The 12,500-nt window shown below is 38.4% G+C and overlaps 1 protein-coding gene across 4 annotated transcripts in view; it reads right to left on the bottom strand.

The window, feature by feature from the left end:
* Positions 1-3,872, bottom strand: part of LOC136849695 (kinesin heavy chain-like) — a 446,857-nt gene extending 442,985 nt beyond the window's left edge. For 3 of the 4 annotated variants that reach the window (XM_067123039.1, XM_067123041.1, XM_067123040.1), the window contains exon 1: positions 2,558-3,840. In XM_067123039.1, coding sequence (XP_066979140.1) covers positions 2,558-2,722 — 165 coding nt within the window. In that variant the 5' untranslated portion in view covers positions 2,723-3,840. Of the gene's footprint in view, positions 1-2,557 lie in introns of all 4 variants that reach the window. The other variant, XM_067123042.1, reaches the window with a different exon arrangement.
* Positions 3,873-12,500: the final 8,628 nt, after the last annotated feature.

The following is a 12,500-nucleotide window of genomic DNA, read 5'->3' as shown; positions in this document are numbered from 1 at the left end:
CTGCATTAGAACTCTGGTTTTTCTCGTTGATAAAACGACTACACTGCTAATGCACTAATATACAATTTGTTTTAAAGCAATAAGTGGAGAACAAGTACAAGCACAGACGCTTGTGCAATCAAATTCACGTCGCGATCATGTTTCGCGAACAGCGAGAACGGAAGTGCATAAAATGCCTTTATGAAATGTGTTATTCAATAGCTTAAAGAGAAACGCTTCATCATCACGAGCAGACAGCGTCTTGGCAGCGATATCATTGGCACATGGAAGCAAACGCACTTCGGTTAACATGGCATAAGTACGAATTTCAATAATAAGGAGGAAGTCCGAACTTCAAATTGTAACAATACGTAGTAATTAGGAACTCCAATCGCACGGTTCGCTACCAAATAGCGAGCACGCTCCAAAGATACATATCAGGTGTAAGCTCAGTAATGCAGAACAACCACACTTCAATAAGAAACACGAGGTTATTCAGTGTTCCAATATGTAAAGTACGAGATAAGTCCAGAAACACAAAACAATTAAACCTGAGTAATCAGGAGCAAGCGGCCTCCAGCAATGCGGCGCAACCAGAATCTTCGATGATTAGAAGCAGACATTTCAGTCCAAAGGACGCAATTTCCTGCTCGCTACATGAACACAGGGCAAGTTCATGCTTCGGTGATAGAGTACAAGGAGAGTGAAAGCATGAACTTCAGTAATCAGGAGCAATTACACCCTTGATCGGTGAAGAAAATTCAATTACACGAAGCAAGTAGAAACTTCGAGTGCACGAAGTAACAAAACTCGTCAATATTACGGTATAAATATAACTTTAATCATCCGATGCAGACAGACTTCAAAAGTCAAAAGCAAAAAGTTCCATAAATCGCAGGCAAATTATGTCTCACTTCTAGCTGTTCCCTGTTTGATAATGAATGAAAATGAGACATGATTTAGCAAAGGAAAAAAATGAATCCCAAAGAAAATATATAAAATATATATATATATATATATATATATATATGTATAGATATGTGCGTGTGTGTGTACATATATACATATATATAGACAGATAAATAGATAGATGGATAGACAGATAGAGTGATATGAAATGTCAGCCCTTTGAAAAGCTAAAACGGTTGTAAGGAAAACATTTTAAAATCCGTAAAGAAAAGCAGCGCCGTTCAGGAATTATGCTCTCGTTCGCCAGTTCACATATATATAACCACAAACACACTAACATACACCATACAAACAAATTGCAATGTATATTCACCCACTGATCAGCTGAGGGCAGTTATGGAATCTAGAAAAATACATGAAATTATAATAAAAGTTCCAGAGATAAATGTGGCCAAGACGCGCACTGAATAAAAAATTTCCAGGACGGAAAATTCAAATCTGGTGGATTATAGTTCACTGAATATCGAGATAGTCTGGTTTTATACGAGGAAAAGTTCGGTTTTTCCAACTGCCTTGACCACACTGGCGAAAAGAATCTATTCGAAAAATTAAATCTTTCCGTGTCAATCAAAAAAATAATATTTGGGCCTAGAAAAGAAATCATCTTGTCATTAGGAAAACATCTTTGTACCAGTTTTAAAACAACACTCTGTTATAAAACATAATTTGTCAAATTTATTTAGTAGTTTTCATCTGCTTGGGCAGTGGACCTATTCAGCCGATACTCAAATTACTTCACGTGCGATTTTGAACGACAACCGAATGCATGTTCATATGTATGTGCAACTGTACATGAATACACACATAAAATCTGTAAGTGTATCAATAGATCCTGACTCACCTACTCAAGAGTATTCATATATATTAACACAAGTATTCATATAAATCTTATCTGCACCATCATCTGAACGATAAAGTATGGAAAATCTTCGTTTTTAATATAAACAGGTATTCAAAGTGTATGTGTGTGTGTGCGTGTGTGTGTGTATACAGCTTCCAGTAGGGGGTACACCCAACTTTCCCAAATGCATATTTGTTCACATTAAATAACCTACATACATTGCTGTTTGAACGATACTCTTTGTTAGCGTTTCACAAGTTGTATAGAATACTGACGACATTCTGCCTCAGAAAAAAATAGAGCTTATAGAAGATCCCCAACTTTCGCCTGAGGCATGTCGATTTTAACGTCATCGTATGTCAGACGGATTAAAGGTGCCTTTCGAATTTCCCTTTAACAGCAGCCTGGCGCTGTCCTTTCGCGAGGTACAGCCATGGCGCCCCATTCTCAACAGTTGAACCTCCTTCTGATCAAAATCATGACATCGATGCCTATGTTGTGCAGCTGGAGAGATCTTCATTATATGTGATCGATCGATCGAGGCGATGTCGGTGACGTCACTCGCACTGATACGGTGAGGAAGGTCAACGAGATCCCGATCTAAGTGCCCTTTTTTTTTTATTTGGTCGTCCTATTTCGGGCAGAAGTAACGTGACACGATGAGGAATGCAAGTGAGATGAGATGACTGACAACGAGTGCATAACAAAAACTGAATTTTCGAGACAGCAGAGACTAATGACAGACAAACGTCATTTTCTGGTACTTACCCCAACTGAGACCATCTGATCTTCCTGTCCTCTAGAACTTGGAAAGCTGCAGATGAATTTACTTCCGGCGGCCTCCTCAGACTTGTTGAGGGGCCGGAAGCGGCAGATGACACGTATGCTGTCATCGGCCTGTCGGTCCTGGGGCTTTTCCTCCTCTCCTCCCATCTTGCTCACTTCGGGATCCTCCTCCTCAAGGAGACTCGTGGTGGCGGACTTTCAGTAGGGCCTGTCCCAAGGAAAAACAAGTCACGGCCACGGGATGCAATGGCCGACGTGAATACGAGGCTCTTTCCTTCACGGGAGGACGATGGGGCTTGGTCGCGGATATGGACGGAGCCTATATCACGCCTAATTAAGTACGGAGCTACTTGCCCGGCTCTGGGCAAAGGAACTAGAGCAGTTTTTTTTCTGTACGAATGCGCCGAAAGTTAGTTTGCACGTGTACCTCAGAGCATGTCGGGAGTACGTGGGCCGGATGGGTGGTGTTAGCGGTGGGTGAAGAGGGGGTTTGTGTAGTAAGGAGAGGGAAGGCAGGCTCTCTATTTACCTCGAGAGGCCAGCTGGCGGCAGGCGGTAGCCTCCAGCGGGGGAAAAGGGCGGGGGAGAAGACGAGACAATATGAGTTTCTTGGGTGAGAGAGTAATGAGACAGAATGGACAAAACACAACACAATATTTCTCTTTGACACAAATAAACACACTGAGGAGGAATGCGACGGTGACGTGTCCTCGTCAGACGCAGCAGCAGGAAGGCCACAGCCCAGCGCACCGAGGAACTCTCAACGACGACGACGGCGACACTGATTCACGACTCCAAGGGCAGGTGAGAGAGAGAGCGAGCGAGCGTTACGAGTGGATGGATGGATGGCGTCAGATACAGCGGATGTGGAGAGCCGTTGCTCGCTCACGAGCCGGCATGATGATGACTAGAGCCTTGTTGCTGCCGATGCCGCTGCCGCTGCTGCTGCTGCTGCTGCCGCTGCTAGTCGCTGGAGAGACACCCAGGGGGAATCGATCCGCCACTCGCGTCACTCCTACCACGCCCACCACCACCACCAACCACTACAGCTGCTGCTGCTGCTGCAATACCGCCGTCGTCGACGTAGTCGCCGCCGCTGCCACCACAGCTGCCCTGCTGCACCACCCCTCGGACACCAACATGTAATTCGACTGGATTCCAAGGGCTGGACTCGAAGGGCCAAAGGAAAACCCCGTGACGATCTTCCTATTCTCTGCTTGGCTTTCCAGTATGGAAGCTATGCGTTCCAGGTGGAGTGATGCACTACTGTGGCGCCCGCGAGTGTGTATGTGTGCATGTGTGTGTGTGTGTGTGCTGGCGACGGACCCGCCCACGACGCTGCCAGATGTACCATCCAGATCTTTCGCACAAATGCACTGTGGTTCCAGGGGACTTTAAATTGTTCTTAACATCGTATGGAAATAAGTCTTCCTCCTCGAATGGAATGCAATCGTCTCCTGAAAAGGGGAACGGAAGGCCTAGAACATTCCCAAAATTTGAGGATCTGGAATCATTCACAGGTTCCCTTGTTCCAGCTGAGCGGGCCTTAACACGCGCTAACCCACAAAACTCGGTGCACCTATTGTTGTCAAGTGTTTGCATAGAGAGGGGGGCGGGGGAAGAGAAACAAAAAATTCTAAATAAAAATAAAAACATCAACGTACGAATACCATTCCGAGGAATAATTATCCCTGCTTATTATCCTGCGCACCGAACGACGATCCAGAAGGAGACACGAGAAGAGGGCCGCAGCCAGACAGAATCGTTTTCATTAATTATGGAATGTGAACCTTTTCACAGGAAGCTTCTTCTTCCAGCTGACGAGACCAATTTCGTTCTACTGTTCCATTTGCAACAGAGACGTCGTAGGGATTATATTAATCTCTCTCTCTCTCTCTCTCTCTCTCTCTCTCTCTCTCTCTCTCTCTCTCTCTCTCTCATGAAATTCTGAATCAGTCTCTACAACCCTAAATCCCACCTTTATTCATATCCTGTCCAATTCTGCTTATTTCTCTCGGTGCTTTCCTTACTTCAGCATTGAGTAACATGACATAACCCTAAAATCTACTGAATGAACGCATAACTGCATCTACTGTACTACGTTACAAGTATTCACGCATGTCATCTCAATCCTAACTCTCTCTCTCTCTCTCTCTCTCTCTCTCTCTCTCTCTCTCTCTCTCTCTCTCTCTCATGCCCGTTCCATTGTCTGAATGTTTTTGCGCACCATTGTGTGCCCCCCTTCTGATCCTCTATCTCCTTCTCTTTTCATTATTTTTTTTTTATTTTCACAAATACCTTGGAGCGATTTCAAAGTCACGTTTGAAAACGGTTCGTAGTTTTCTTTATGTGTTTTAAAGCTGTCTATTTTGCTTGCATAACATGACATGGACAAAAGTTGGAAGCTATGAAGCAGTTCCATCTAGAAGGATGTCAGAAAAAAGTGCTCAACTGTATAACAATGCAATTTATATCATGTTTTACTAGCCGTTCTGTTTACTCAGAATAGTTGCCTAATACACAACTGATCACATTTCTAGGTTGCACGAAGTCCAAACGGGAAAAATAGGTGGCACTGGCCCACAAAGCAGCTCTCCCAAAAAAGTCACTCACTCGGAATGGGGAGACAGTCGAAGACAAGAAGAACCACTATTTCCACGTGACCTACTATTCGTCCCTGTTTTAACGAACTGGCTTTTCCATTTTTTTTAAGCTTTTGAGTTTTCCAGCCAGAGTGTCTCAGTTTTTGTTACACTGTAACATATCAAAACTTCACCTGTCTGTGTTGTCACATTTTCAAACCAAATTGCATGAAGAGATGAGCTAATTAGAAGCTCTGTATAATATCAAAATCTTTGAGGCCAATTTTCTCAGCATAGGGAAAAAAATGGCTTGTGCCAGTTCGTCAAACTCAGGACGAATTGACAGGAACAGATACGCAGAAATTATCAATGAACAGAAGTTCTGATGTTCAATCCTGATGCAATTAGTCTGCAAATGAGTCATATACCATCAACCTCTTACACAAGTAACTCCTGTTAACACTTTCTAAGCCAGATTTCCTGAAAAACTTATCTGACCGAATAATGCTTCCATATATGAACTGTAAAATACTTATATAAAAAAAAGAGCTTCAAATCGTATATCCTATCGGCATTATGTCAGTAAGTAACACGTCATCCACACATACATAGAAGCCCATTCTGTATTTCTAATGTGACACACACACACACACACACACACACACATATATATATATATATATATATATATATATATATATATATATATATATATATATATATGTGTGTGTGTGTGTGTGTGTGTGTGTGTGTGTATGTAAATTTTAAATATCTGCAATTATTGCCTGCCCACGCAGGACAGGGTATGAAATTTGTAATACAACACCTGAGTGCTACAGCACCTGTGACAGTTTTCTAATAGCAGACCGACAACTTGAGCTCCCACAGTGCTCTTTTTCAAGTGCCAAGACCCAAGGTTTAAGGAGAGAAAATAAATCACGAAAGCAGGATGTCCTTAACCCATAATGTACCCAAATAATGTTCACAAAATTAATGTATATGCATCATATACTTAAAATTCACAAGCGAGTATTCACAATATTACAATTAATACCAATGCAAGCTAGTAGTTACCATCCTAATTTTACAGCGAAAAATAGTAATAGTTTTGGATTAAGGAACACTGTTATATTTAAAAATTACCACTGGACTCCCAAATCTTAAGTGGAATTCACTTACAAAAATTTAATGGTACAAGTCTGTCTTAGATATGATGACAAACTTAGCTTTCAGACTTTAGTTTGTAAGAAAATATCCGGGAGAACGTTGCAGATGCTAATTACGCTCCAACATGCGATGACTTTTTCACTAGAAGATTCGTTCAAGGAATCCGTAAATTACAAAAATAGCATCTCTCTCTCTCTCTCTCTCTCTCTCTCTCTCTCTCTCTCTCTGTTCATAACACGTAACAAATCTAGCAACGTAAATATACTGCATGTGTATACGAAACATACACGTTATATATATATATATATATATATATATATATATATATATATATATATATATATATATATATATATATAGAGAGAGAGAGAGAGAGAGAGAGAGAGAGAGAGAGAGAGAGAGAGAGAGAGAGAGAGAGAGAGAGAGAGAGGAAATTAAGAGAGAATGACATAGCTAGCTCTACATCATGTGATATGTACTGTACATCAATCAACAGATCAAAAGTATATAAAATGCAATTATAACACGCAAATTCTATACTAACATACACACACACACACATATATATATATGTGTGTATATATAATATGTATATATGTATATATATATATATATATATATATATATATATAAATATATGTTTTCAAATATTACCACTTATAAGAGAAGAGTCCAAGGGAAAACATGATAATATTCATTGACTCGTTCATAATCAAGGATAAACCGCCGATGCAGCAAATTTCCTTTGTACCATGCTTGTGTGTACATATATATATATATATATATATATATATATATATATATATATATATATATATATATATATATATATATATATATATATATATATATATATATATATATATATATATATATATATTGGGTATGTGTGTTTGCGTGTGTGAACGAGTGCACCTGTATATATATGTATGTATGTATGTGTGTATGTGTATGTATGTGTGTGTGTGTGTGTATGTATATATATATATTTATATATATATATATATATATATATATATATATATATATATATATATGTATATTAAACAGATTAAGAACGTGATACAAGACGATGTTTCTGATGACATAACGTCATCGATACCTAAAACGTTCAGGGCGATTGACCAGGTATTAAAAAAAGCGAGGTCTTTTAAAAGAACTCCAGTAATCCTTGTGCTTTCACGACTTTTAACAGCCTAAACCTAAGGATTACATCCGGAAACCTTACAAAAGTGCTGCAGACAAAGATTCTAAGTGGCTGTGAGTAATGGAGAGGAAAGTGCTACACGTATTATAAGACGACAGTGGAGCAGAATGATAACAAAGCAAGTAAAAAATGTGTCGAAGTTTCTTCGGCGCAATAGAGTTTTCTGTACAGCGCATAAGCCACGGCCCATGAAACTCTCAACCGACCGTGGTGACCTGTGTTATTGTGGTGCCAGACGCACGATCATGGCTAAATTTAACCTTAAATAAAATAAAAACTACTAAGGGTAGAGGGCTGCAATTTGTATGTTTGATGATTGGAGGGTGGATGATCAACATACTAATTTGCAGCCCTCTAGCCTCAGTAGTTTTTAAGATCTGAGGGGGAGAGAAGAAGTGCGGACGGACAAACAAAGCCATCTCAATAGTTTTCTTTTACAGAAAACTGAAATATTAATAACATTCTTTGTACCTCGGACTAAGTAAGCAGATTCCTAGTCACTCGCAGGTTCATCATTCAGAATTGCAGCGCTATTAAGCCTTGCTTACCTGCAAGAATTATTTATTTTAAAATTTGAGAGATGCTGGTACTCCGGTAATTTCTCTCTCTCTCTCTCTCTCTCTCTCTCTCTCTCTCTCTCTCTGTCGCTTTTAAACCACTTCTCAGCTCACGGCAGCCCCGTGACACCCATCGCGTCACTTTTGTTAAGTTTACGTGACGAAGTCTATAGTCCATGCGACACTTGGTTCAGTGATAATTATTTTACCTCACACTTCGGAATTTCTTCATTCTTCTCTTTTCCCAGGTTCTTATAATCTTTGATTCTTTAGGCTATGGATCTGGCCTTCTCTTGGGGTTAAGCTGCAATTGCTATATCTTTTTTTCAGAAAACATCGACAATATAAGAAATTAATATAGTATTTTTTACTCAGTGATGTAAAGGAATTCAATGGCCTATTCCTTTTTTTTAAATTGATAATACAAGATATTACGACAGAGACAGAGAGGACGGGAGAATGATTTTAAAAACTGTGTAAAAACTGTTTGAAATAGATTAAGAAAAAGCAGAAAAGTCATTAGAGGCCTTACTGATGAGTGTAAATACGGTCAAATCTGAGTTGGGTTTGTGCTTAAGTGAGTTACTTCGCTTAATTATCGCCTGTATAACGTGTTATTCGGAGAAAGAAAGAAAGACAGAAAGAAAGAATGAAAAGGAAGATCCATAGCTTAAAGAATCGAAGACTATAAGAACCTGGGAAAACAGAAGAAGGAAGAAATGCCAGTCTGTGGTAGAATAATTATCACTGAGCCAGGAACTGCATGGACTATAGATTTCGTAACGTAAATTGCCTTGAACCCAGTAGGGGCTTAAAAAGCGACAGAGAGAGAGAGAGAGAGAGAGAGAATTGCCGGAGTACTAGCATCTCTCAAATTTTAAAGCAAATCATCATTGCAGGTAAGCCATGGCGTAAACGCACTGCAGTTCTGAATGATGAGCCTGCGAGTGACTGGAAATCTCGAAAGAGCAAAAAAGCAATCTTCTTTATCATCGAAGTAATTAATAACGAAAGGAATTTCCAATTACGTTGTCTCATTCTCGCCTGATTAGCTTCGTGCTTCTATTTCAGTTTGGTTAATGACCCAAAAGAATCAGAAGTTAGAAAATGTGCTGAAATCATTTCATGCGATCTTCAATACAGTTATTTTTTAACAATAATCGGTAGAAGGATCACTACCATCGTTATGATTATTGAAAACAACAACCGGATCTTTCCTAGACAGTGACCCCCAACAAAGTTCGGGGGTCGTTATCTAGGACTAACATTTCTTTGGGGCCATTATCTTTATGATATTTACAGTCTTCTGTTTATGTTTCTGCGGTCATCCCAGACGGGTTTGTACTAAACTTGCCGCAAAGGTGAATACATACTGGGTTAAACCCCTTGGGGGTTACTATTTAGGAAAGATCCCAATAATCTTGTACATATGACTACCAACTCCACTGATGTTTCTTCCTCTAAGAAACCCAACTAAAACAATGCGAGTATGTCTTCTCGGAAATACGCATTTTCAAAGTATACTCCTGCTGATAATATGCTCTGCATTGTGTGTTTCAGTACACAAACAATTCACATACCTTGTCTCTGATTTATGTAGTCAGAGGAAAGGACATCTATAGAACCACCAGCCTGAAAAAACAAAGAAAAGTATGATGCATCATTACATTTATTAATCATATTCCCTAAATGACTGTCATCAAACGGCTCATAGTAAACTACTGTAGAGTGCGATAAACCAGAGAATTATTCCATTATTGCAACAAAATTAAAATTAAAATTTTATATTCAACAGGAAATCTCTCTTGTTTCTAACGCGAATTCAGATTCATAGCAATCCATGATTTATTGGAAATCCTATTACCTTTTCTCTGGAATTAGTGTTGGTAAATAATTGTTGACAATATAATTCTGCGAGCTTCATTCGTTACTTTAGAGCAGATTTCTTTAATTTTCTCTTTTTAAAGGAATTAAAACATGGACTATACATTTTTTTTTTATTTTGCATTAGTAAAGAGAGCAAGACCAGGAGACAGACTAACAGACAGACCCTGATCCCTCCCTCAAGAATAAAATGGCCCCTCTCAACAACAGCCCGAAATATCTCCCAAGAAACTGGGTAAGTTAGAGAGCACTGGAAGTCCCCGACTTGAAGGCATTCGGTTCAATTGAAATTCTTCAAGATACGAGAATCCACATCACATTCATGCTATCAACAACTGCCGTATTTCTCTCTCTCTTTTTTTTTAACTTTTTCTTTGGGAATTAACGGCTTTCCCAACAATTTCGAAGGATTCTCAGAATCCTGAAAGGCATCTTTTAACAGTTTCTGCAATTGTAAAAGATATTTTTTTTGTGTGTCTTACATAAACTTCACAATCAAATAAAATACTTATACATTATTTATGGTGTTAGAGCATCCATGAGAAGTACGTTTTTGGGCTGGCAACCAAAAACACTTACTGTAAAATCTAAAATCTCCCCTTCTAAAGGAAATTAAGAATGGTGGAAAATGCATCTACACACACACTATATATATGTATGTATGCATGAATGTATATATATATAATATATATGTGTGTATATATATATATATATATATATATATATATATATATATATATATATATATATATATATATATATATATATATATTGTATATCAGTAAGACTTCCCAGTAACAGAGGGTACCTTCCAAAACGACTAAACATTCACTGCTACTTTCATCCTTGCTGTGCTAAATCGAGGTCGAACTAGGGTATAAAAACTCAGTAACATTAGCTGCTTCATACACAGGGACAAAATGCTCATCAGCACTGCGTCGACCCGTCCAGCGTATATGTCACACACCTCGATCTGGAATGCAATTTCACACTTCCTGGATAATAAGGCCCTTCCATTTAATCACCTCTTGCACTCCATTTCATTATCACTTTCATTTTTTACAAAAAAAAATAAATCCAATTATACGCCATTTTCACCCACTATTCTCTATTCTCTCTTTGTATTTGGTCCAATGGAACTGTTGCTCCAGTCATATTCATCTAGTGCTGGTGACTGCTGATACTTATATTACGTGCATCAAAAGGAACTCTTTTACGTACAAAACTGGTATTACTAACCAGCAGGATCATCATCATGAAACACTGGACCTACAAAACAAAAGGATTTTTGCACGAGATACGCTGATGGAATCTTTTCTCACTAAAAGGGCATAACTGAGGTGTCAGTTTACTTCCAAACGTTGGACTGCGACGTCACTGTATCCTACAGTAGACCTCCATAGTCTTGGGTTGGCCTTCCCTTCTGTGAGAATTCATTCCACCATCCTTATTTATTTATTTTTATTTATTTTTTATTTATTATCTTTTATTTATTTATTTTTACTCTTGTTGTCTTCTATGCATTGTTCCTTCCATTTAACATTCGTCAATTCCATTTCGTAAAAAATTTCTGAGCAAGCTTATGTCTTCTGGCTTCTTTTATGAGGATAATTTCACTCCAGTTAATAGGATGACCTAAATCTCTCATATGCACGAATAATGCATTCGATATTTGGCCAGTTCTCACAGAATATTGGTGTTGTTTGATTCGTTGTGAAAGTGATTTTCCAGCTTGCCCAAAGTATATTTTATCACACTTTTTACAAGGAATTTCATAGATGCAGCCAGAAACATCTTTAGGAGAATATTTTATTACTAAACTCTTAACATTAAAATTACTGAAAACAACATTTATGTTGAAAAGCTTTAAAATTCTAGGGATTTGTAAAAACCTTTCATCATACGGTAATTTGAGAATATTATGCTTGCTAGATTCAAGTTCGTTATTAGTTAAATAAAATGTTTTCCTGGCTCTTTTCCATGCTACATCTACAAAGGTCCTTGGGTATTTAAGTTTCAAAGCAATAACATAAATAGTTTTAATCTCAACATCAAAGAACTGCAGGCTACAAACGCGTAAAGCCATTAAGAACATTCCAGAAAAGACAGAGAATTTAGCATTTTGATGATGATTGGAAAAATAATGAACAAAAGAGGCAATGTTAGTTGATTTGCGGAAGACTGAAAAGGTGAAATTTCTGTCATGTCTATGGACAGTTATATCAAGAAAATTCACATTACAATTTCTTCCTTCCTCTACGGTAAATTTTATAGAAAGGACTAACTTATTTGGCTTAACCAGAAATTCCTGGAGATTTTCGTGAACTGTCCAGATACAGAAAATATCATCCACATACCTAAACCATAAAACTTTTCGGGGAAAAATTCTTGGTAAGAATTTTGTCTCAAAAAATTCCATGTAAATATTGCTAAGGACAGGAATAAGGGATTACCCATAGCCATGCCGAACTTTTGTGCAAAAAATTCCCCATTAAAACAAAATTTACTATCTTTGGCATATAACCTTA

This window comes from Macrobrachium rosenbergii, chromosome 21 (assembly GCF_040412425.1).
Source record: "Macrobrachium rosenbergii isolate ZJJX-2024 chromosome 21, ASM4041242v1, whole genome shotgun sequence".
NCBI lineage: Eukaryota > Metazoa > Arthropoda > Malacostraca > Decapoda > Palaemonidae > Macrobrachium > Macrobrachium rosenbergii.
Note: the sequence above shows the minus strand (reverse complement) of the source record. Positions and strands in the feature narration are given on the sequence as shown.